General features: G+C 52.2%; 2 protein-coding genes across 2 annotated transcripts in view; one reads left to right on the top strand and one right to left on the bottom strand.

Annotated features, from left to right (window-relative positions):
• Window positions 1-1502: 1502 nt before the first annotated feature.
• DOK2 (docking protein 2) lies at window positions 1503-10767 on the bottom strand. Its single transcript, XM_054650669.2, has 5 exons — window positions 10071-10767; window positions 6008-6289; window positions 4919-5009; window positions 3581-3762; window positions 1503-2486 (listed from the first exon to the last, which is right to left on the bottom strand). The coding sequence occupies exons 1-5, from the start codon at window positions 10131-10133 to the stop codon at window positions 1668-1670; spliced, it is 1437 nt and encodes a 478-aa protein (XP_054506644.2). The 5' UTR covers window positions 10134-10767; the 3' UTR covers window positions 1503-1667.
• Window positions 10768-11985: 1218 nt separating this feature from the next.
• XPO7 (exportin 7) overlaps window positions 11986-26049 on the top strand; it is a 91233-nt gene continuing 77169 nt past the window's right edge. Inside the window, 1 exon segment of the mRNA XM_077191644.1 lies at window positions 11986-12137. Coding sequence (XP_077047759.1) covers window positions 12120-12137 — 18 coding nt within the window. The 5' untranslated portion in view covers window positions 11986-12119.

Below are 26049 nucleotides of genomic sequence, written 5' to 3'. Positions count from 1 at the left end.
AAGGGAAGGGAAGGGAAGGGAAGGGAAGGGAAGGGAAGGGAAGGGAAGGGAAGGGAAGGGAAGGGAAGGGAAGGAAAGGAAAGGAAAGGAAAGGAAAGGAAAGGAAAGGAAAGGAAAGGAAAGGAAAGGAAAGGAAAGGAAAGGAAAGGAAAGGAAAGGAAAGGAAAGGAAAGGAAAGGAAAGGGGGAAAGGAAAAAGGGAAAGGAAAAAGGGAAAGGAAAAAGGGAAAGGAAAAAGGGAAAGGAAAATGACCCCATGGCTGTGTACTGGTTTGCACTGGGAGGACTGGAGCCAGCTGTGAAAATGTCCATGTAAATAAAGCCCAGTTTTCCATCTGGAATTCAGAGGGGCTGGAAATGGCGTTTATAAAGAGAATTACAACCAAAAGTGAGGCTGAAACAGATGGAATTTGTGGGTTTGCTGAGCAAGGGGGAGAGGAACCTCTGGGAGGGGAAGGACCCGGCGCTGCCATGGCACTGGAACATACTGGGAGCACTGGGAGCTGTGTGGGGGCACGGGAGGGCTCAGGAGTGGGATCTGCATCCCTGGGAATGAGCACTGCCCATCCCATGGGGTGGGATCTGCATCCCCGGGGGGTTCGGGATGTCCATCCCTGGAGATTTGGAATGTCCATCCCTGGGAACTCGGGATGCCCATCCCTGTAGGATTCGGGATGTCCATCCTGTGGTATTTGGGATATCCACCCCTGGGGGTTTTGGGATGTCCATCCCTGGAAGGTCTGGGATGTCCATCCTGAGGGATTTGGGATATCCACCCCTGGGGGTTTCGGAATGTCCATCCCTGGAAGGTCTGGGATGTCCATCCCTGGAGGGTTTGGAATGTCCATCCTTAGGGAAGTGCACCCAGCTGAGCACCCCAGGCCATTCCCGCTCCGGCCGCCCCTGGAAGTGCATCCCGGAGGGGTGAGTGGGGCAGAGCCGCCTGTGGGGCCCTGGAGCTGCGGCCGCGGGGCCGCGGGGCTCCGGCTGCCCGAGCCCGGCTGCTCCGGTGGGCTCGCACTGCCCTCCAGTGGGCACAGCCGGCGCTTCCAGCTGTCCCCTGCCACCCCTGGTGTCACCTGCCACCCCCCTTGTGTCCCCTGACACCCCCCTGGTGTCCCCTGGCACCCCAGGCTGTCCCCTGCCACCCCTGGTGTCACCTGCCACCCCCCTTGTGTCCCCTGCCACCCCCCAGCTGTCCCCTGGCATCCCTGGCTGTCCCCTGCCACCCCTGGTGTCACCTGCCACCCCCCTTGTGTCCCCTGGCACCCCCCTGGCTGTCCCCTGCCACCCTCCTGGTGTCCCCTGGTACCTCTCTGGTGTCCCCTGCCACCTTTCAGCTGTCCCCTGCCACCCCCCTGGCTGTCCCCTGCCACCCTCCTGGTGTCCCCCACCACCCCCTGGTGTCCCCTGGCACCCCCCTGGTGTCCCCTGCCACCCCCCTTGTGTCCCCTGCCACCTCCCAGGTGTCCCCTGGCACCTCTCTGGTGTCCCCTGCCACCTCCCAGCTGTCCCCTGCCACCTCCCATGTGTCCCCTGCCAGCCCAGGCTGTGCCCCCTCCCCAGCCCGGGGTGCTCTAAGCTGGGGGGGTCTCAGCTCTGCCGGGGGTGGGGTACAGTCCGGCTGGGGGATTTGGGGCGTCCCCTCCTCGTCTCCCCCACCGCCGCTCACTGCAGGTTCCTCTTCTTGGCCAGCCTGAGGGCCACGTTGTCATAGTCACTGTCCCCGAGCCACTCCTTGCCCTGCAGCAGGAAGGGCCTCTTGGGGACGGCGTAGTCGTCGCGCTGGGCGTTGTAGGGACAGCCGAGCCCGGGGGGCTCCTCGGGGGCCGCCTGCAGCCTCCAGGCCTCCCCCTTCACCTCCTTGGGCTCGTCGTACAGCGAGAGCCCCGAGAGCCCCTCGGGCTCGTCATAGATGTGCTCGGGTTTGGGGGCCGTGGGGCGGCCGGGGGGCTGCTGAGCCCCCCCTGCATCCCTGGGGACGCTGGGGGGCTCGGGGAGCCCCTCCTGGGCACAGCCCAGGCCGCCGAACTGGCGCGCCAGGAAGGCCTTGGCGATGGTGTCGAAGGGGACGGCGTACTCGGACTCCACCGCGGCCCCGTCCGGCCTCCGGCCCTTGGCGGGCGGGCGCAGCGAATCGCGCGGCTCCGCGTAGGGACAATCCCCGCCCCGCGACAGCTGCGACGGCCCCGAGCCCTCCCCAGCCCCGGGGGGCGCCACCAACCTGCCCTTGGCCCCTTTCCCCTCCCCTTTGGGCACCTTGGCCTCCCCGGGGGGACACTTGGGCTCCTCGTGGCCCTGTGCCCAGCTGGGCGTCCTGGCGTGCTCCAGCAGCCGCGGGGCTTCATCCACGGGACCGCCCCGGCCCTTCTGGACCTCGATGGCCGCCTCGATGGCCTGGAAGATCTCGTTGCCCTGCCTGGTGTCGAACTCGAAGTTGCCCTCTCCGGACGCGCAGCGCCGGCCGGCCTCGAAGGAGAAGGTGACCTGTGGAGGGCACGAGGCAAAGTGGAAATTTCCCAGGGTAGAAACCCATTTTGGTTTAGGTGAAATGTACATCTTTGAGTTGAGTCTGTGGTTAGAAAACATGGCTATTTAGCCTGACTGCAGAACCTATGCTCAGAGAAACTGCTTCAGGGAAGGACAGAGATAAGGGGGAGACAAAATTGATAAAGAGAGACAGAGACTGCTGTGAGAGCAGGTCAACCTGACCTAGGAATTCTTTCTGATAAAGAAGAACTAGCACAAAATTCATAAAAATGAATATGTATGAACCTATTGTGAAATTGTGTGCATATGTATTTGAGAGGGGGATAAAAAGGGGCCTGAAGTTCCCAGAGGCACGCATGTCATTTTAAGGGAACGCTTCCCACATGCGTGTAATAAACATACTGGCTTTACAACTGTCACAAAGTGGTGGAGTTTTGATTATTGTTGCAGTGGGATGTAATAGCCTGGTTCAGCTCTCCCAGGTGTGCCAATGCCCTCTCCCTTCCCCTCCCCTTGCCTCCTGCTGAGCGCTGTCCGTCACTCTCCGTGTGCCACCAAGGGCAGCGTGTGATTGGCACAGTTCAAAAGGTGCCCCTCAGCCCTGGGGGACATTGGGCATCCAGGTGTCATTTGTCCCCTGAGAGTCCCCCCCTCCCACCTGGTTGGTGGGACCCCTACCCCTTCCTTCCCCCTCTCCCCGGGCTTAAAAGACCCAGCAACCACGGGGTTCAACTGTTCTGTGGGAGCAGATGCAGCATTCAGGGCTCTGTGTGCTACGAATAAAGCTCTGGATCAAAACCCACCAGCAGGACCCATCTCCTTTTCCTTCACTTCGCCTAAAGCCTTTCCACCAGAGGTAAACCTGAGCTCCTGCTTGCCTGGACTTGTCCCAAGTGCCAGCCAAAGGTGTCTCTGAGGTGAAACCACCACAGCTGCCGCCCTTGGTCAAGCAGCAAGGGTCAGACGAGCCCAGGCACGTTCCACCAGTAATATTGGGACTTATCCCAGTAGATTATCTCCACAAAACAGGCAGGGTCAGTCCCCACAGTGCCCAGGCCATGCCCAGCCCAGCCCTGGTGCCACACACTGACCTTGTCGCGGCCGAAGCGGCGCAGGAAGCGGTAGGGCCAGCTGGAGAGCAGCTCCTGGCTCTGAGGGTGCCACAGCTCCAGCGCCTCCTCGCCCGCCCGCAGGATGCAGCGGCCCCGGAGCCGGCAGCGCTGCGACGATGGCGTCACCCTCACTGTCACCTCAAACGCCTGCTCCAGGCCGGCTGGGGAGGGACACGGCGTTGGACACGGGTCCCACACCACAGAGGGACCCAAAGACCGGAGCCCTGGACACAGCTGGTGCTGGACACGTGTCCCACCCAGCAGAGTGACCCCTCAAGCCAGGACAGCCTGCTCCAGGCCAGCTGGGATGGACACAGTGTTGGACACGGGTCTCACACCACAGAGGGGCTGGGAGTGACCCCCAGGCCAGAGCCCCGGACACAGCTGGTGCTGGACACGTGTCCCACCCCGCAGAGTGACCCCCAAGCCAGGACAGATGGCTCCAGGCCAGCTGGGGATGGACAGGGTGGACACAGGACATGTGTCCCACCCTGGAGAAGGGCTGTGGGTGACCCCCAAACAAGAACAGATGGTCCAGGCTGGCTGGGGATGGACACGGCGTTGGACACGGGTCCCACACCACAGAGGGGCTGGGAGTGACCCCCAGGCCGGAGCCCTGGACACAGCTGGTGCTGGACACGTGTCCCACCCAGCAGAGTGACCCCCAAGGCAGGGCAGATGGCTCCAGGACAGCTGGGATTGACAGGGTGGACACTGGACATGTGTCCCATCCTGGAGAAGGGTTGTGAGTGACCCCCTCAAGCCAGGACAGCCTGCTCCAGGCCAGCTGGGATGGACACAGCATTGGACACATGTCCCACCCTGCAGAGGGGCTGGGAGTGACCCTCAAGCCAGGGCAGATGGCTCCAGGCTGGCTGGGGTTGGACACAGTGTTGGACACAGGTCCTGCACCACAGAGGGGCTGGGAGTGACCCAAAGGCCAGAGCCCTGGACACAGCTGGTGCTGGACACGTGTCCCACCCCAAACATGGACAGACGGGTCCAGGCCAGCTGGGATGGACAGGGTGGACACTGGACATGTGTCTCACCCCAGAGAGGGGCTGTGAGTGACCCCCAAACATGGACAGACGGGTCCAGGCCAGCTGGGATGGCCAGGGTGGACACTGGACACATGTCCTAGCCTGCAGAAGGGCCGTGGATGACCCCTCCAGCCAGGCCAGCAGTGTCCAGCTGATAAGGGCTGGCCAGGCTGACCACTGCTGATAGCGCAGCCCAGCCGGCCCCACAAACAGGAAGAGGCTTTTGGGGGAGGAGATTTCCCCACCCCACCCCACACAGCCCCAGCCCCGCTCCCACCTTTGCCCCGCGAGCTGTACAGGGAATTTTCCTCCATGGAGAACTCGCCCTCTGTGCTCTCCTTGGCTGCTCCCGGCTCCTCACGGCTCCTCTGCCCCGGGGCAAGAGCAGCAGGTGAGGGATCCTGTGCATCCCTGTGCATCCCATCCAATCCAGTGGATCCCATCCATCCCTGTGCATCCCATCCATCCCTGTGCATCCCATCCAATCCAGTGGATCCCATCCATCCCTGTGCATCCCATCCATCCCTGTGCATCCCATCCATCCCTGTGCATCCCATCCATCCCTGTGCATCCCATCCAATCCAGTGGATCCCATCCATCCCTGTGCATCCCATCCAATCCAGTGGATCCCATCCATCCCTGTGCATCCCATCCATCCCTGTGCATCCCATCCATCCCTGTGCATCCCATCCAATCCAGTGGATCCCATCCATCCCTGTGCATCCCATCCAATCCAGTGGATCCCATTCAATATAGTGCATCCCACCCATCCCAGCAGATCCCATCCATCCCAGTGGATCCCCTCCATCCTGGTGGATCCTAGCCATCCTGGAAGATCCCACCCACCCTGATGGATCCTATCCATTCTATCAGATCCCATCCATCCCAGTGGATCCCATCCATTCCTGTGCATCCCATCCATGATGGCAGATCCCATCCATCCCAGTGCATCCCACCCATCCCAGCAGATCCCATCCACCCTGGTGCATCCCATTCATACTGGCAGATTCCACCCACCCCGGTGGATCTCATCCATCCCAGGAATCCCATCCATCCCAGTATATCCCATCCATCGTGGTAGATCCCACCTACCCCAGTGGATCCCAGCCACCCTGGTGGATCCCATCCATCCTGGTGGATCCCTTCCACGCCAATGGATCCCAACCCCCTCTGGTGGATTCCCCTAACCCACCCCATTGGATCCCACCCACCCCAGTGTGTCCCACCAAGCCCAGTGGAACCCACCCACCCTGGTGGATCCCATCCATTCCATCAGATCCCATCCATCCTGGTGGATCCCCTCCACCCTGACGGATCCCACCCACCCGGTGGATGCCCCGTTCCCCAGCCGCTCTCACACACGTACCGGGAACGCCAGCTCGCAGAGCCGCTGGATCCATTCGGCCGCCTCGGCGCCGTCGGCAGCCAGCAGGAAGCGGCGCTCCGTGGTCTCCAGCAGGAAGGGGACGGTGTCCTTGGGGCAGGAGGCGTCGCCGCCCGCCTCGGCCACGTGCACGCAGTCGCTGAGCCGGACCAGGCGCCGGCCGCCCTCGGCCCTGCGCGGCCGCTCGGGGCCCTCCTGCAGCTCCAGGCGCGCCGTGGAGCGCGAGCTCTCCCGGTACAGCACGGCCCAGAACTTCTTCCACTTCTGCTGGGGGACAGCCGGGGTGTCTGCCTTCCCAAAGGGTTCTGCCTTCCCAAAGGGTTCTGCCTTCCATGGGGTTGTACCTTCCATGGGGTTCTACCTTTTCTGGGGTTCTACCTTCCCTAAAGGGTTTGACCTTCCAGGGGATTCTACTTTCCATGGAGTTCTGCCTTCCCAAAAGGGTTCAACCTTCCATGGGGTTCTACCTTCCCTGGGGTTCGACCTTCCATGGGGTTCTACCTTTTCTGGGGTTCTACTTTCCCAAAAGGGTTTGACCTTCCAGGGGGTTCTACCTTCCATGGGGTTCTGCCTTCCCAAAGGGTTCTGCCTTCCCAAAGGTTTCTACCTTCCATGAGGTTCTACCTTTTCTGGGGTTCTACCTTCCCTGGGGTTCTGCCTTCCATGAGGTTCTGCCTTCCATGGGGTTCTACCTTCCATGGAGCTCTGCCTTCCCTAAAGGGTTCGACCTTCCCTGGGGTTTGTCCTTCCATGGGGTTCTACCTTCCCTAAAGGGTTTGACCTTCCAGGGGGTTCTACCTTCCATGAGGTTCTACCTCCCATGGGGTTCTACCTTCCCAAAAGGGTTTGACCTTCCATGGGGTTCTACCTTCCATGGGGTTCTACCTTCCCAAAAGGGTTCGACCTTCCCTGGGGTTTGACCTTCCATGGGGTTCCACCTTCCCAAAGGGTTCTACCTCCCATGGGGTTCTGCCTTCCCAAAAGGGCTGGACTTTCGCTGGGGTTCTACATTCCATGGGGTTTTTACCTTCCCAAAAGGGTTCTACCTCCCATGGGGTTCTACTTTTTCTGGGGCTCTGCCTTCCCAAAAGGGTTCAACCTTCCCAGAGGTTTTTACCTTCCCAAAAGGGTTCAACCTTCCATGGGGTTCTACCTTCCCAGAAGGGTTTGACTTTCCCAAAAGGGTTTGACCTTCCATGGAGTTCTAACTTTCCAAAAATGTTTGACCTTCCCTGGGATTTTTATCTTCCCAAAAGGGTTCGACCTTCCCTGGGGTTTGACCTTCTTTGGGGTTCTACCTTCTCAAAAGGCTGCAATCTTCCCTGGGGTATTTACTTTCCCAAAAGGGTTGAACCTTCCCAGAGGTTTTTACCTTCCCAAAAGGGTTTAACCTTCCATGGGGTTCTACTTTCCATGGGGTTTTTACCTTCCCAAAAGGGTTCGACCTTCCGTGGGGTTCTACTTTCCATGGGGTTCTACTTTCCATGGGGTTCAACCTTCCCTGGGGTTTTTACTTTCCCCAAAATTTTTACTTTTCCCACCATTTTCACCTCTCCAGGAGTTTTTACCTTCCCAGGAGTTTTTGCCTTTCCAGGATTTTTTACCTCTCCAGGAGTTTTTACCTTTCCAGGAGTTTTTGCCTTTCCAGGATTTTTTACCTCTCCAGGAATTTTTTACTTTCCCAGGGGTTTTTACCTCTCTAGGAATTTTTACCTTCACAAGAGTTTTATCCTTCCAAGATATTTTATCTTTCCAGGAGTTTTTACCTTTCCTGAAGGGTTTTACTTTTCCAGGGTTTTTTACCTTCCCAGGAGTTTTCACCTTTCCAGGAACTTTTACCTTCCCAGGAATTTTCACTTTTCCAGGAGTTTTTACTTTCCCAGGAGTTTTTACCTTTTCAGGAGTTTTTACCTTCCCAGGAGTTTTTACCTTTCCAGTAATTTTTACCTCCCCAGGAATTCTAACCTTTCCAGAAGGGTTTCACCTTCCCAGAAAGGTTTTACCTTCCCAGGAGTTTTTATCTCCTTGGGACCATGCTTAGCATCACCTAAGGCAGGACAAGGGTGCAAAACCCTGCAGGGTCTGACTGAAGATGGGGGTGACATAAATTGGGATTTAAATCCCTGGATAAACCCTTGACACTCAGCAAAGCCTTTCTAGCACCCCAGTCTCACCCACCCCACAAGCTGTGAACAACTTCCAGCTCCTTTTTCCTCCCATTTTCCCTAAAAAACCCCAAATTTTCATCTCTCAGGCTCTGCCCCAAAAGCAGCAGCAGCAGTTCCGGGCTCAGGGAGCGTGGGTGGCCCCAGGGCAGAGGGGAAGTGGGGGCAGGGGAAGCAGCCCCAAAACCTCCCCGGCAGCTCTGGGTCCCACAGCTCCCTTTTCCTGGGATGGGCTTTTGGGATCCCCACCCTTCCTGTGGGGTGAATCCCCTGGGATTGGGCTCTGTGGGGAGGGAGAGAAGGGAGAGGGGCAGGAGAGGCCCCTCAGCTCCTTCCCTCAGCTCCTTCCCTCAGCTCCTTCCCCCTCGCAGCCATTGCCCAACCCCAGCCTTTATCGGCAGCGGAAGCCGCGCGGCTTTGGGGCCTGCAGCCATCACCTCCCCACTGTCCCCAAATGCAGCTTTGGGGCCTGCAACTGTCACTGTCCCCAAATGCAGCTTTGGGGCCTGCAGCCGTCACTGTCCCCAAATGCAGCTTTGGGGCCTGCAGCCGTCACTGTCCCCCGATGTGGCTTTGGGGCCTGCAGCCATCACCTCCCCACTGTCCCCAAACACAACTTTGGGGCCTGCAACTGTCACTGTCCTCAAACTCAGCTTTGGGGCCTGCAGCCATCACCTCCCCACTGTCTCCAAATGCAGCTTTGGGGCCTGCACCCGTCACTGTCCCCAAACCCGGCTTTGAGGCCTGCAGCTGTCACTGTCCCTAAATGTGGCTTTGGGGCCTGCAGCCATCACCTCCCCACTGGAACTGTCCCCAAACAAAACTTTGGGGCCTGCAACTGTCACTGTCCCCAAACCCGGCTTTGGGGCCTGCAGCCGTCACTGTCCCCAAATGCAGCTTTGGGGCCTGCAGCCGTCACTGTCCCCAAACGCAGCTTTGGGGCCTGCAGCCATCTCTGTGACCAATGTGGCTTTGGGATCTGCAGCCATCACTGTCCCTAAATGAGGTTTTGGGGCCTGCAGCTGTCATTGTCCCCAAACCTGGCTTTGGGGCCTGCAGCCGTCACTGTCCCCAAATGCAGCTTTGGGGCCTGCAGCCATCACTGTCGCCAAATGTGGCTTTGGGGCCTGCAGCCATCACCTCCCCACTGGAACTGTCCCCAAACCCGGCTTTGGGGCCTGCAGCCGTCTCTGTCCCCAACGTGGCTTTCGGGCCTGCAGCCATCACCTCCCCACTGGAACTGTCCCCAAACTCAGCTTTGGCACCTGCAGCTGTCACTGTCCCCAAACGTGGTTTTGGGGCCTGCAGCCATCACTGTCCCTAAATGAGGTTTTGGGGCCTGCAGCCGTCACTGTCCCTAAATGAGGTTTTGGGGCCTGCAGCCGTCACTGTCCCTAAATGAGGCTTTGGTGGTCACATCTGTCACCCCCTAGCTCTGCAGAGCCTCTTTTAGGGGGTCTACACAAAGTGTCCCCAGCACCTCCTGTCCCCCTACGGTGGCTGAGGGACAGCTGAGCATCAACAGGTGGGGTCAACCCATTCCCAGGGGATTCACCCCATTCCTGTAGGATTCACCCCATTCCCAGGGGATTCACCCCATTCCTGTGGGATTCACTGATTCCCACAGGATTCACCCCATTCCTGTAGGATTCACCCCATTCCCGTGGGATTCACCCTATTCCTGTAGGATTCACCCCATTCCCATGGGATTCACCCTATTCCTGTAGGATTCACCCCATTCCCGTGGGATTCACCCTATTCCTGTAGGATTCACCCCACTCCCATGGGATTCACCCCATTCCTGTAGGATTCACCCCATTCCCATGGCATTCACCCCATTCCCATGGGATCCCCGCCTCCAGGCCCCCAACCCCGCTGACCTTGCCGAAGGTTTGCTGCAGCTGCAGGTACAGCCAGCCCTGCTTCACCACCGCCTCCTCCATGGCCAGTGTCCGTGTGTCCGGCCTGTCCCGAGTGTCCCTGAGTGTCCCTGAGTGTTCCAAGTGTCCAGCCTGTCCTCGAGTGTCCGGCGTGTCCCGAGTGTCCTGAGTGTCCTCAAGTGTCCAGTGTGTCCTGGGTGTCCCTGAGTATCTGGAGTGTCCAGAGTGTGCTGAGGGTCCCGAAGTGTCTGGAGTGTCCCAAGTGTCCCAAGTGTCCCCAAGTGTCCAGCGTGTCCCAAGTGTCCAGCGTGTCCCAAGTGTCCGGAGTGTCCGGCGTGTCTCGAGTATCCGCAGTGCCCACAGTGCCCGCAGCGTCCCAGGGGTCACAAGTGTCCCCGAGTGTCTGGTTTGTCCAGAATGTCCAGAGTGCCAGGAGTGTCCCAAGTGTTCCCGAGTGTCCTCAGTGTCCTGGGGGTCCTGGGGGTCCTGGGGGCTGTGTCCCCACCGTGTCACCAGGGCGGGCTCCGCCCGTGCCGCGCTCAGCCCGGGCTCTGCTGCTTCCTGCGCTCTGCGACTTCCTGTGGGTCCCCACGGGGACACGGGGGTGGCGCTGGGGACACGGGGGAGTGGCACAGCACACACATGAGTGTGACACTGGGGACACGGGGGTGTGGCACAGCACACACATGAGTGTGACACTGGGGACACGGGGGAGTGGCACAGCACACACATGAGTGTGACATTGGGGACACGGGGGAGTGGCACAGCACACACATGAGTGTGACACTGGGGACACGGGGGAGTGGCACAGCACACACATGGATGGCTGTGACACTGGGGACACGGGGGAGTGGCACAGCACACACAGGGCTGTGACAGAGGGGACACGGGGGAGTGGCACAGCACTCACATGGATGGGTGTGACCCTGGGGACACGGGGGAGTCTAACCTAACCCTAACCCTAACCCTAACCCTAAGCCTAACCCACAGCCAGACAGGTGGGCAGGGCACTGTGGGTGTGGCACTGGGGACACATGGGTGTGGCACTGTGGGTGTGCCACTGTGGGTGTGCCACTGGGGGCACATGGGTGTGGCACTGTGGGTGTGGCACTGTGGGTGTGCCACTGGGGACACATGGGTGTGGCACTGCCCACAAGTGGACACATGGGTGTGGCAATGTGGGTGTGCCACTGGGGACACGCCCCTGTGGTGTTGACAGGCCCTGGGAGCAGAGGTGGAGGACACCGGACACTGGGCAGGACACTGGGGGGACTGGGAGCACTGGTGGCACTGGTGGCACTGGTGGCACTGCTCAGATCGGTGTCAGTGCACACAGTGATGACACTGGAGGCACCGATGGCACTGGGCGTGCTGGTGCCAGTGCTCACAGTGCTGTCCCCGCGCTGTCCCTGTGCTGTCCCCGTGGTATCCCGGCTCTGTCCCGGATCTGTCCCCGCGCTGTCCCCGTGCTGTCCTCGTGGTGTCCTGGATCTGTCCCGGATCTGTCCCCGCGCTATCCCCGTGCTGTCCCCGCGCTGTCCCCGCGATGTCCCCATGCTGTCCCCGTGCTGTCCCCGTGCTGTCCCCGCTCTGTCCCCGTGCTGTCCCCGCTGTCCCCGTTCTGTCCCGGGGTGCGCGGCTCCTTTAAGGCCGTGTCAACAAACCCGCCTCACGCCCCTCCCTCCTCTCCCGCCCCGCGCCGACGTCGTGACGTCAGACGCAGCGCGCCGCGCGCGCACGAGGGGGCGTGGCCAGGCCGCTGTGGGCGTGTCCCGGCCCCGCGCGCAGGCCCCGCACGAACACGGGGGCGTGGTCTCACCGGGACGGGCGTGGTTTCCGTGTTGTGGGCGCGTCCTATGGGCGCGCGCAGGCGCGGGATAGGCGGGGAGGGCGCGGAGTGGGCGTATCCCTCCGTCGCGCGCAGGCGCGGGAGGGGCGGGGTCGCGGCGCGGCGCATGCGCGGTGCGGGCGGCGGCGCGGGGGGACGCGGTGGCGCCGGGCCCGGCGCAGGCGGGGGCGGAGGCGCGAGCGGAGCATGAATGGGGCAAGATGGCGGATCATGTGCAGGTGAGCTCCGGCCGCAGCGCGGGGCTCGCCCGGGCCCGCCCGCCGCCCTCCCGGCCCCCCCGCGCCGCCCCCCCGGCCCGCGCGGCCGAGCCCCGCACGGCCAGGCCTGGCCAGGCCCGGCGCGGCCCAGGCGCGCAGGCCGCGCTCCCCCCGTGTCCACCCGCGGGGCCCCGCGGTCTCTCCGAGGGTCCCCCCGGCCGCCGGCGGCTCCTCCCGGCCCCATCGCGTGCCCGCCGTGTCCCCGCGTCCCTGCCGGTGTCCCCCCGCAGGGTCCCCCCATCCCTCCGCTCGCTCCCCGCCGCCGCCCGGCGCTCCCGGTGCGGAGATCCCCGGGACGAGCCCGCTCGGATCCCGCTGCTCCCCTCGGGAGCTCCGGCCGGGCCCCGCTGTCACCCCCGGCCGTGCCGCTGTCACCGGCGGCTCTGCGGGTCCGGCCCCGCTCCGGGCTGGGCACTCGCGCCTTGCGGGGATCTCCGGCACTCCCGGCCCGGTTCCGTTCGTTCCCAGCCGGGTTTGGGTTCTTTGCCCGGCCCGGGTCGGGTCCGTTTCCAGCCGTGTTTGGGTTCCTTTGCCAGCCTTGTTTGGGGTCATTTCCCGGCCGGGTTTGGGATCTTTCCCCAGCCTGATTCTGTTCCTTTCCCAGCCAGGTTTGGAATCATTTCCCAGCCGGGTTCTGTTCCTTTCCCAGCCCTGTTTGGGGTCATTTCCCAGCCCTGTTTGGGGTCATTTCCCGGCCGGGTTTGGGTTCCTTTCCCAGCCGGGTTTGGGGTCATTTCCCAGCCCTGTTTGGGGTCATTTCCCGGCCGGGTTTGGGGTCATTTCCCAGCCGTGTTTGGGTTCCTTTCCCAGCCCTGTTTGGGTTCCTTTCCTTGCCCGGTTCTTTTTCTTTCCTAGCCGGGTTTGGGGTCATTTCCCAGACAGGTTTGGGGTCATTTCCCTGCCGGGTTCTGCTCCTTTTCCAACCAGATTCGGGATCATTTCTCTGCCCTGTTTGGGTTCCTTTCCCAGCTCTGTTTGGGATCATTTCCCAGCCCAGTTCAGTTCCTTTCCCAGCCCTCTTTGGGTTCCTTTCCTTGCCCGGTTCTATTCCTTTCCCAGCCAGATTTGGGGTCATTTCCCAGTGGGATTTGGGGTCATTTCCCAGCCCTGTGGACACTCAGGGTTGGGGGATGTGTCCCATCAGTGTCTCAGGGAAATCCCAGAGTGGAGACGTTGGTGGGGCAGGAGCCAGGAGGGAAATCAGGGGTGAAAAGGTTCCAGGTTGGAGTGGAGGGACAGAAACCCCAGGAAAGGGCCCTAAACCCCTGAGAAAGGGCCCTAAACCCCCAGGAAAGGGCCCTAAATCCCTGGGAAAGGGCCCTAAACCCCTGAGAAAGGGCCCTAAACCCCCGGGAAAGGGCCCTAAATCCCCGGGAAAGGGCCCAGAACCCCCAGGAAAGGGCCCTAAATCCCCAGGAAAGGGCCCAGAACCCCCAGGAAAGGGCCCAAAACCCCTGAGAAAGGGCCCAGAACCCCCAGGAAAGGGCCCTAAACCCCCAGGAAAGGGCCCTAAATCCCCGGGAAAGGGCCCTAAACCCCCGGGAAAGGGCCCAGAACCCCCGGGAAAGGGCCCAGAACCCCCGGGAAAGGGCCCCAAACCCCCAGGAAAGGGCCCTAAATCCCCAGGAAAGGGCCCTAAATCCCCAGGAAAGGGCCCTAAACCCCCGGGAAAGGGCCCTAAACCCCCAGGAAAGGGCCCTAAACCCCCGAGAAAGGGCCCTAAACCCCCAGGAAAGGGCCCTAAACCCCCAGGAAAGGGCCCTAAATCCCCAGGAAAGGGCCCAAACCCCTGGGAAAGGGCCCTAAATCCCCAGGAAAGGGCCCAAAGGTCTCTGAAAGAAACCTAAATCCATCAGGAAGGGAACAAAACCCTCTGAGAGGGCTGAAAGCCCCAATGAAGGAACCCAAAACCCTTTGAAAGTCTCTGGGAGTGACCCCAAACCCTCTGGGAGTGACCCCGACCCTCTCAAATTGATCCCAAAACCTCTGAGAGTGACCCTAAACCATGTGAGTGACCCTAAACCCTCTAAGAGTGACCCTAAACCTCTGAAATGGACCCTAAACCCTCTGAGAGTGACCCTAAACCCTCTAAGAGTGACCCTAAACCTCTGAAATGGACCCCAAAACCTCTGAGAATTACCCTAAACCCTCTGAGAGTGACCCTAAACCTCTGAAATTAACCCCAAAACCTCTGAGAGTTACCCTAAACCTCTAAAAGGGACCCTAAACCCTCTGAGAGTGACCCTAAACCCCTGAAATGGACCCCAAAACCTCTCAAATTGACCCTAAACCCTCTAAGAGTGACCCTAAACCTCTAAAAGGGACCCTAAACCCTCTGAGAGTGACCTCAGACCCTCTAAAATTGACCCCAAATCCCTTGAGATTGGTCCCAAACACCCTAAAATTGATCCCAACCCCCTGAGATTGACTCCAGACACCCTAAAATTGACCCAAACACTCTGAAAATGACCCCAAACCCCGAGATTTACCCCAAACACACTAAAAATGACCCCAAATCCCCTGAGATTGACCCCAGATCCCCTGAGATTGACCCCAAACATCTTAAAATCAACCCCAAACACCCTAAAAATGACCCTAAACCCTCTAAAAATGACCCCAACACCCTAAAATTAACCCCAAACACCCTAAAAATGACCCCAAATCCCCTGAGATTGACCCCAAACATCCTAAAATCAACCTGAAACCCTCTAAAAATGACCCCAAAACCCCTAACATGGACCCCAACACCCTAAAATTGACCCCAAACACCCTAAAAATGACCCCAAACCCTCTAAAAATGACCCCAACACCCTAAAATTGACCCCAAACCTCCTGAGATTGACCCCAAACACCCTAAAATTGACCCCAACACTCTGAAATTGGTCCCAAACCCCCTGAAATTGGTCCCAAACCCTCTAAAAGTGACCCTAACACCCTAAAATTGACCCCAAATCCCCTGAGATTGACCCCAAACATCTTAAAATCAACCCCAAACACCCTAAAAATGACCCTAAACCCTCTAAAAATGACCCCAACACCCTAAAATTGACCCCAAACCCCTAAAATTGACCCCAAATCCCCTGAGATTTACCCCAAACATGTTAATATCGACCCCAAATCCCCTGGAAATGTCCCCAAACCCCCTGAAATTGGTCCCAAACACCCTAAAATTGACCCCAACACCCTAAAATTGACCCCAAACCCCCTGAAAATGTCCCCAAACCCTCTAAAAATGACCCCAACACCCTAAAATTGACCCCAACACCCTGAAATTTGTCCCAAACCCCCTGGAAAGGGCCCCAAACCCCTGAAAATGACCCCAAACCCCCTGAGATTACCCCAAACACCCTAAAAATGACCCCAAACACCCTTAAAATGACCCCAACACTCTGAAATTGGTCCCAAACCCCCTGAAATTGGTCCCAACACCCTGAAAATTGACCCCAAATCCCCTGAGATTTACCCCAAACCCTCTAAAAATAACCCCAACACCCTAAAATTGACCCCAACACCCTCAGGTTGACCCCAAATCCCAAGATTGACCCCAAACACCCTGAAAATGACCCCAAACACCCTGAAATTGGTCCCAAACCCTCTAAAAGTGACCCCAACACCCTAAAATTGACCCCAAATCCCCTGAGATTGCTCCCAAATACCCTAAAATTGACCCCAAACCCCCTGAAAATGACCCCAAACCCCCTGGAATTGACCCCAACACCCCAAAATTGACCCCAACACCCTAAAGTTTACCCCAAAACCCCTGAGATTGACCCCAAACATCCTAAAATCAACCCCAAACCCCCTGAAAATGACCCCAAACCCTCTAAAAATGACCCCGAACACCCTAAAAATGACCCCAACACCCTGAGATTGGTCCCAAACACCCCAAAATTGACCCCAAATCCCCTGAGATTGACCCCAAACACCCTAAAATTGACCCAAACACCCTCAGGTTCACCCCAAATCCCAAGATTGACCCCAAACACCCTGAAAATGACCCCAAACACCCTGAAATTGGTCCCAAACCCTCTAAAATTAACCCCAAACACCCTAAAATGGGTCCCAACACCCTCAGGTTGACCCCAGATCCCCTGAGATTGACCCCAAACCCCTAAAAGTGACCCCAAACACCCTAAAATTGACTCCAAACCCCCTGAGATTGACCCCAAACATCCTAAAATCAACCTGAAACCCTCTAAAAATGACCCCAAAACCCCTAAAATGGACCCCAACACCCTAAAATTGACCCCAAACACCCTAAAAATGACCCCAACACCCTAAAATTGACCCCAAATCCACTGAGATTGACCCCAAACATCTTAAAATCAACCCCAAACCCCCTGAAAATGTCCCCAAACCCCCTGAAATTGGTCCCAAACCCTCTAAAAGTGACCCTAACACCCTAAAATTGACCCCAAACACCCTAAAGTTGACCCCAACACCCTAAAATTGACCCCAAATCCCCTGAGATTGACCCCAACACTCTGAAAATGACCCCAAACCCCAAGATTTACCCCAAACACCCTAAAAATGACCCCAAACCCCCTGAGATTGACCCCAAACATCTTAAAATCAACCCCAAACCCCCTAAAATTGACCCCAACACCCTAAAGTTGACACCAACACCCTAAAATTGACCCCAAATCCCCTGAGATTGACCCCAAATCCCCTAAAATTGACCCCAAACACCCTAAAAATGACCCCAAACACCCTAAAAATGACCCCAACACTCTGAAAATGACCCCAAACCCTCTAAAATTGACCCCAAAGCCCTAAAATTGACCCCAAACCCCCTAAAATTGACCCCAAATCCCCTAAAATTAACCCCAAACCCCCTAAAAATGTCCCCAAACCCCCTGAAATTGGTCCCAAACACCCCAAAGTTGACCCTAAGCCCCCTAAAATGGACCCCAAACACCCTAAAATTGACCCCAAAACCCCTGAGATTAACCCCAAACACTCCAAAATTGACCCCAAATCCCCTGAGATTGATCCCAAACCCTCCAAAATTGACCCCAAACCCCTTGAAAATGACCCCAAACCCCCTGAAAATGACCCCAAAACCCCTAAAATTGACCCCAAACTCCCTAAAATTGACCCAAACCCCTACAATTGGCCCCAAACCCCAAAGGCAGAGCTGGGGGCGTTTTCCCTGCAGGATTTTTTTGGGATCAAGCAGAATTCCCAGGGTTTGTTCATTATCCCTGGAACTTTGGGAATGAATCAATCCCTGAGCAGGTCATGAACTCAGCAGGGTTGGGAATTCTGGGAATTCTGATCCCAAAAAAACATAAAAAATTAAAAATAAAGAGGAATTGCTGCATTATTAACCAGGATTTTTCTGGGAAAATTCCAATTTTCCTCAGAATTCTGCCCCAAATCTGAGTTTTCCGTGGTAAATCTGGGATTGAGGGAGGTGGGAGTTGGAAAAGTGGGAGCTGGAGGGGTTGGGAATGCTGAGCTCAGAGGGGTCAAAGAAATTTGGGAGGAGTCCAGGCTGGAGAAGGGATTTGGGATTTGGGATTTGGGATTGGGGATTTGGGATTTGGGATTTGGGATTTGGGATTTGGGATTTGGGATTTGGGATTTGGGAGCAATTCCAGGAATTCCCGTGTGGAGCTTTGGGAGAGGTGGGAAAAGGGGTTGGGAATGGGATTTGGGGGAAAATCCTTGGGGAAAAAGGCTGGAATGTGTGGGAATTTCAGGGATCAGGAATTCCTGCCCAAAATCCCATTTAATTCCCTTTTTCCAGGGGAAAATTCCTGGAATTTCATGGAATTCTTCCATCCCAAACCTTCTCATTTCCTCAATCCCAAATTCCTGGAATTCCATGGAATTCTCCATCCCAAACCTTCTCCATCTCTCCTGGAGCCCCTTCAGGCTCTGGAATTTTCCCCTGGAATTTTCCCTTCCAGGCTGGAAAAGGGATTTGGGAACTTGGAGAAAAACCAGGAATTCCTGTATGGAATTGGGTTTGGGAATGGGATTTTGGGACAAATCCTTTTGTTATCCCAGGCTGGAATTTTGGGAATTTCAGGAATCCTGAATTCCATCCCAGGCAGGAATTCCTGCCCAAAATCCCATTAAATCCCCTTTTTCCAGAGGAAAATTCCTGGAATTTCAAGGAGTTCCTTCATCCCAAACCTTCTCCAGCTCTCCTGGAGCCCCTTCAGGCTCTGGAATTTCCCCTTCCAGGCTGGAGAAGGGATTTGGGATTTGGGATTTGGGATTTGGGATTTGGGATTTGGGAGCAATTCCAGGAATTCCCGTGTGGAGCTTTGGGAGAGGTGGGAAAAGGGGTTGGGAATGGGATTTTGGGGAAAATCCTTTTGTTATCCCAAGCTGGAATTTTGGGAACTTCCAGGGATCCTGAATTCCATCCCAGGCAGGAATTCCTGCCCAAAATCCCATTAAATTTCCCCTTTTTCCAGGGGGAAATTCCTGGAATTTCATGGAATTCTCCATCCCAAACTTTCTCAATTCCTCAATCCCAAATTCCTGGAATTCCATGGAATTCCTTCATCCCAAATCTTCTCAGTTCCTCAATCCCAAATCCCTGGAATTCCATGGAATTCCTTCATCCCAAACCTTCTCCATCTCTCCTGGAGCCCCTTCAGGCTCTGGAATTTTCCCCCTGGAATTTCTCCTTCCAGGCTGGAGAAGGGATTTGGGATTTGGGATTTGGGAGCAATTCCAGGAATTCCTGTATGGAATTGGGTTTGGAGTGGTGGGAAAAGGGGTTGGGAATGGGATTTGGGGAAAAATCCTTGGGGAAAAAGGCTGGAATGTGTGGGAATTTCCAGGGATCAGGAATTCCTGCCCAAAATCCCATTAAATTTCCCCTTTTTCCAGGAATTTCATGGAATTCCCCTTCCAGGCTGGAGAAGGGATTTGGGAACTCGGAGAAAAACCAGGAATTCCTGTGTGGAATTGGGTTGGGAATGGGATTTTGGGGACAAATCCTTTTGTTATCCCAGGCTGGAATTTTGGGAATTCCCAGGCAGGAATTCCTGCCCAAAATCCCATTAAATTTCCCCTTTTTCCAAAGGAAAATTCCTGGAATTTCATTGAATTCCTTCATCCCAAACCTTCTCAATTCCTCAATCCCAAATTCCAGGAATTCCATGGAATTCTCCATCCCAAACCTTCTCAATTCCTCAATCCCAAATTCCTGGAATTCCATGGAATTCTCCATCCCAAACCTTCTCCATCTCTCCTGGAGCCCCTTCAGGCTCTGGAATTTTCCCCTGGAATTTCCCCTTCCAGGCTGGAAAAGGGATTTGGGAACTTGGAGAAAAACCAGGAATTCCTGTATGGAATTGGGTTGGGAATGGGATTTTGGGAAAAAATTCTTTTGTTATCCAGGCTGGAATTTTGGGAATTTCAGGGATCCTGAATTCCATTCCAGGCAGGAATTCCTGCCCAAAATCCCATTAAATTTCCCCTTTATCGAGGGGGAAATTCCTGGAATTCCATGGAATTCCTCCACCCCAAACTTTCTCAATTCCTCAATCCCAAATCCCTGGAATTCCATGGAATTCTCCATCCCAAACCTTCTCCATCTCTCCTGGAGCCCCTTCAGGCTCTGGAATTTCCCTTTCCAGGCTGGAGAAGGGATTTGGGATTTGGGATTTGGGATTTGGGATTTGGGATTTGGGAGCAAATCCAGGAATTCCCATGTGGAGCTTTGGGAGAGGTGGGAAAAGGGGTTGGGAATGGGATTTGGGGGAAAAATCCTTTTGTTATCCCAGGCTGGAATGTTTGGGAACTTCCAGGCAGGAATTCCTGCCCAAAATGCCATTAAATTCCCTTTTTCCAGGAATTTCATGGAATTCTCCTTCCAGGCTGGAGAAGGGATTTGGGAACTTGGAGCAAATCCAGGAATTCCTGTGTGGAATTGGGTTTGGAGTGGGATTTTGGGAAAAAATCCTTTTGTTATCCCAGGCTGGAATTTTGGGAATTCCCAGGCAGGAATTCCTGCCCAAAATCCCATTAAATTCCCTTTTTTCCAGAGGAAAATCCCTGGAATTCCATGGAATTCCTTCATCCCAAACCTTCTCAATTCCTCAATCCCAAATTCCTGGAATTCCATGGAATTCTCCATCCCAAACTTTCTCATTTCCTCAATCCCAAATCCCTGGAATTCCATGGAATTCTCCATCCCAAACCTTCTCCATCTCCCCTGGAGCCCCTTCAGGCTCTGGAATTTTTCCTTCCAGGCTGGAGAAGGGATTTGGGATTTGGGATTTGGGATTTGGGATTTGGGATTTGGGATTTGGGAGCAATTCCAGGAATTCCCGTGTGGAGCCTTGGGAGAGGTGGGAAAAGGGGTTGGGAATGGGATTTGGGGAAAATCCTTTTGTTATCCCAGGCTGGAATTTTGGGAATTTCAGGGATCCCCAGATCTCTGGGAATTCCATCCCAGATAAGAATTCCTGCCCAAAATCCCATTAAATTCCCTTTTTCCAGGAATTTCATGGAATTCTCCTTCCAGGCTGGAAAAGGGATTTGGGAACTCGGAGAAAAACCAGGAATTCCTGTGTGGAATTGGGTTTGGGAATGGGATTTTGGGAAAAAATTCTTTTGTTATCCCAGGCTGGAATTTTGGGAATTCCCAGGCAGGAATTCCTGCCCAAAATCCCATTTAATTTCCCCTTTTTCCAGGGGGAAATCCCTGGAATTCCATGGAATTCCTTCATCCCAAACTTTCTGAATTCCTCAATCCCAAATTCCTGGAATTCCATGGAATTCTCCATCCCAAACCTTCTCCATCTCTCCTGGAGCCCCTTCAGGCTCTGGAATTTCCCTTTCCAGGCTGGAGAAGGGATTTGGGATTTGGGATTTGGGATTTGGGATTTGGGAGCAATTCCAGGAATTCCTGTGGGAAAAGGGGTTGGGAATGGGATTTGGGGGAAAATCCTTGGGGAAAAAGGCTGGAATGTGTGGGAATTTCAGGGATCAGGAATTCCTGTCCAAAATCCCATTAAATTCCCTTTTTCCAGGAATTTCATGGAATTTCCCTTCCAGGCTGGAGAAGGGATTTGGGAACTTGGAGAAAATCCAGGAATTCCTGTGTGGAATTGGGTTTGGGAATGGGATTTGGGGACAAATCCTTTTGTTATCCCAGGCTGGAATTTTGGGAATTCCCAGGCAGGAATTCCTGCCCAAAATCCCATTAAATTTCCCCTTTTTCCAGGAATTCCATGGAATTCTCCATCCCAAACCTTCTCCAGCTCTCCTGGAGCCCCTTCAGGCTCTGGAATTTTTCCCTGGAATTTTTCCTTCCAGGCTGGAGAAGGGATTTGGGATTTGGGATTTGGGATTTGGGATTTGGGAGCAAATCCAGGAATTCCCGTGTGGAGCTTTGGGAGAGGTGGGAAAAGGGGTTGGGAATGGGATTTGGGGGAAAATCCTTGGGGGAAAAGGCTGGAATGTGTGGGAATTTCAGGAATCCACAGATCTCTGGGAATTCCATCCCAGATAAGAATTCCTGCCCAAAATCCCATTAAATCCCTTTTTTTCCAGAGGAAAATTCCTGGAATTTCATGGAATTCCTTCATCCCAAACCTTCTCCAGCTCTCCTGGAGCCCCTTCAGGCTCTGGAATTTTTCCCTGGAATTTTTCCTTCCAGGCTGGAGAAGGGATGTGGGAACTTGGAGAAAAACCAGGAATTCCTGTGTGGATTTGGGTTTGGAATGGGATTTTGGGAAAAAATTCTTTTGTTATCCCAGGCTGGAATTTTGGGAATTTCAGGAATCCTGAATTCCATCCCAGGCAGGAATTCCTGCCCAAAATCCCATTAAATTTCCCCTTTTTCCAGAGGAAAATCCCTGGAATTCCATGGAATTCCTTCATCCCAAACCTTCTCAATTCCTCAATCCCAAATTCCTGGAATTCCATGGAATTCTCCATCCCAAACCTTCTCCATCTCCCCTGGAGCCCCTTCAGGCTCTGGAATTTTCCCTCTGGAATTTCCCTTTTCCAGCAGAACATTCCCAGCCTGGCTCCACAGGGATTTATGGAATTTTCTTTGGGAATATTGGGATTTTTTTAGGGAAAAAAATGGCAGCAAAATTTGGGAAATTGGGAAAATCCCATTGCTGCTCCTTGAGAAATTGGAATTCCCAAAAATTCTCCAAGGAAATTCTGGAATTTTGCTGGAACCCAAAAAGATTTTTTAGGGATTTTATTCACTGGGATAAAACCTGGATTCATTTTTTTATGGAATTTTCCCTGATCTGCTGGAGCCCTAAAAGATTTTTTTAATGGATTTTAAATTTTTAATGGATTTTAAATTTTTTAATGGATTTTAAGTTTTTTAATGTAATTTAAATTTTTAATGGATTTTAAATGATGTCAAGAAGCCCCCAAAATTTTTCATGGATTTTTCCTGGAATTATGAACCACAAATTGAATTTTTAGGAATTTTTCCTGGTTTGGTGAAGCCCAAGTCCAATTTTTTATGGATTTTTCCTGCTTTGCTGAAGCCTAAAAAGTTTTTTTATGGATTTAACCTGGTGTGAAAAAGCCCCAAAATTTTCATGGATTTTTCCTGGAATTCTGAAGCCCAAATCCAATTTTAAGGAATTTTTCCTGGTTTGATAAAGCCCAAATCCAATTTTTTATGGATTTTTCCTGATTTGGTGCAGCCCTAAAATAATTTTATGGATTTTTCCTGGAATGATGAACCACAAATCCAATTTTTAGGGATTTTTCCTGCTTTGGTGAAGCCCAAATCCAATTTTTTATGGATTTTTCCTGGTGTGAAAAAGCCCCAAAATTTTTCATGGATTTTACTTGGAATGACAAAGCCCAAATCCAAATTTAAGGAATTTTTCCTGCTTTGGTGAAGCCAAAAAGATTTTTTAATGGATTTTATGGAATTATGGAGCTCAAATCCAAATTTAAGGAATTTTTCCTGGTGTGAAAAAGCCCCAATAATTTCTTATGGATTTTACCTGGAATGACAAAGCCCAAATCCAATTTTAAGGAATTTTTTCCTGCTTTGATGAAGCCCAAATCCAATTTTTCTGGATTTTTCCTGGTGTGAAGAAACCCCAAAAATTTCTTATGGATTTTACCTGGAATTACGGAGCCCAAATCCAATTTTAAGGAATTTTTCCTCCTTTGCTGAAGCCCAAATCCAAATTTAAGGAATTTTTTCCTGCTTTGATGAAGCCCAAATCAATTTTTTCTGGATTTTACCTGGAATTCTGAAGCCCAAATCCAAATTTAAGGAATTTTCCCTTGTTTGGTGAAGCCCTAAAATAATTTTTATGGATTTTACCTGGAATGACAAAGGCCAAATGCAATTTGAAGGAATTTTTCCTGCTTTGATGAACCCCAAAATATTTTTTTTATGGATTTTACCTGGTGTGAAAAAGCCCCAAAATTTTCATGGATTTTTCCTGGAATGATGAATCCCAAATCCAAATTTAAGGAATTTTTCCTGGTTTTGTGCAGTCCAAATCCAAATTTAAGGAATTTTTCCTGGTTTTGTGCAGTCCAAATCCAAATTTAAGGAATTTTTCCTGCTTTGGTGAAGCCCAAATCAAAATTTTATGGATTTTTCCTGGAATTATGAACCACAAATTGAATTTTAAGGAATTTTTTCCTGGTTTGGTGAAGCCTAAAAATATTTTTTATGGATTTTACCTGGAGTGAAGAAGTTCCCAAAATTTTTCATGGATTTTACTTGGAATGACAAAGCCCAAATCAAATTTTAAGGAATTTTTCCTGCTTTGCTGAAGCCCAAAAAGTTTTTTTATGGATTTAAGCTGGTGTGAAGAAGTTCCCAAAAATTTCTTATGGATTTTACCTGGAATGTTGAATCCCAAATCCAATTTTAAGGAAATTTTCCCTCTTTGGTGAAGCCCTAAAATAATTTTTATGGATTTTATGGAATTATGGAGCTCAAATCCAATTTTAAGGAATTTTACCTGGTGTGAAGAAGCCCCCAAAATTCTTCATGGATTTTACCTGCAATGACGAAGCTCAAATCCAAATTTAAGGATTTTTTGCTGGTTTTGTGCAGTCCAAATCCAATTTTATGGAATTTTTCCTGCTTTGGTGAAGCCCAAATCAAAATTTAATGGATTTTACCTGGTGTGAAGAAACCTCCACAATTTTTTCTGGATTTTTCCTGGAATTCTGAAGCCCAAATCCAAATTTAAGGAATTTTTCCTCCTTTGATGAATCCCAAATCCAATTTTTTATGGATTTTACCTGGTTTGAAGAAACCTCCACAATTTCCCTGCATTTTCCCTGCAATGATGAATCCCAAATTAAAATTTTTCATGGATTTTATCCCAATGTGAACAATTCCCAACCCCTTTTTTCCTATGGATTTCTACCTGCAAATCTGATTTTTTTTATGGATTTTTCCCTGGTTTTTGTCCCAAAAACTCCAAAATTCTGGGAATTTTCTGTGTTTGGGATGAATTTTTGGGGATTTTCCAGGTTTTTTTCTCCTTGGAGCAGAGAGGGATCATAAATCCAAATTTTTTCCCCTCATGGAAGGAAAATTTTTCCCATTTTTCCCTTTAATTCTTGTTCCTGAAGTGTTTTTCCTTCAAATGGGATGGAATTTCCTGTATGGGAAAATGAGAATTTTTGGGAAATCTTGGAATGGTTAAAAATGGGATTTTTTTTATTTATTTCCATGGATTTTGCTGGAAGGAAATTTGGGAAAGGGAGAAGAAGCAGGAAGGGGAAATTTGGGAAATTTGGGATTTTGGGAGCTCCTGGAAGTGGAAATTTGGGATGTTGGATGACAACCCCTGAAATTCTGGAAATGTTGTGGAAATTTTGGATAAAAACTCCCAAGTTTATGGAAATTATGGATGAAAACTCCTGAAATTTGGAATTTTGTGGAAATTATGGGTAAAAACTCCCAAATTTATTGAAATTATGGATAAAAACTCCAAAATTTATGGAAATTATGGATGAAAACTCCCAAATTTATGGAAATTATGGATGAAAACTCCCAAATTTATGGAAATAATGGAAATTATGGGTAAAAACTCCCAAATTTATGGAAATTATGGATGAAAACTCCTGAAATTATGGAAATTATGGATGAAAACTCCCAAATTTATGGAAATTATTATGAAAACTTCCCAAATTTACAGAAATAATTGAAATTATGGGTAAAAAATCCCAAATTACAGGAATTTTGTGAAAATTATGGATAAAAACTCCCAAATTTATTGAAATTATGGATAAAAACTCCAAAATTTATGGAAATTATGGATGAAAACTCCTGAAATTCTGGAAATAATGGAAATGTTGGGTAAAAACTCCCAAATTATGGAAATTTTGTGGAAATTATGGATAAAAACTCCCAAATTTATGGAAATTATGGATGAAAACTCCTGAACTGATGGAATTTTGTGGAAATTATGGGTGAAAAGTCCCAAATTACAGAAATTTTGTGAAAATTATGGATAAAAACTCCCAAATTTATGGAAATAATGGAAATTATGGAGAAAAACTCCCAAATTTATGGAAATTATGGGTAAAAACTCCTGAACTGATGGAATTTTGTGGAAATTATGGGTAAAAAGTCCCAAATTACGGAAATTTTGTGAAAATTATGGATAAAAACTCCCAAATTTATGGAAATAATGAAAATTATGGGTAAAAAATCCCAAATTACAGGAATTTTGTGAAAATTATGGACAAAAACTCCCAAATTTTGGAAATTTTGTGGAAATGATGAATAACAACTCCTGAATTTATGGAAATTGTGGATGAAAACTCCCCAGATTATGGGATTTTTTTAGGAATTTTGTGGAAATTCTGGATAAAAACTCCTGAAATTATGGGAAAATTTGTGGAAATTATGGATTAAAACTCCCGAAATAATGGAAAT

The sequence above is a fragment of the Agelaius phoeniceus genome, chromosome 30, assembly GCF_051311805.1.
Source record: "Agelaius phoeniceus isolate bAgePho1 chromosome 30, bAgePho1.hap1, whole genome shotgun sequence".
NCBI lineage: Eukaryota > Metazoa > Chordata > Aves > Passeriformes > Icteridae > Agelaius > Agelaius phoeniceus.
The sequence above is the reverse complement of the archived record's forward strand: the minus strand, read 5'-3'. Positions and strand labels throughout refer to the sequence as shown.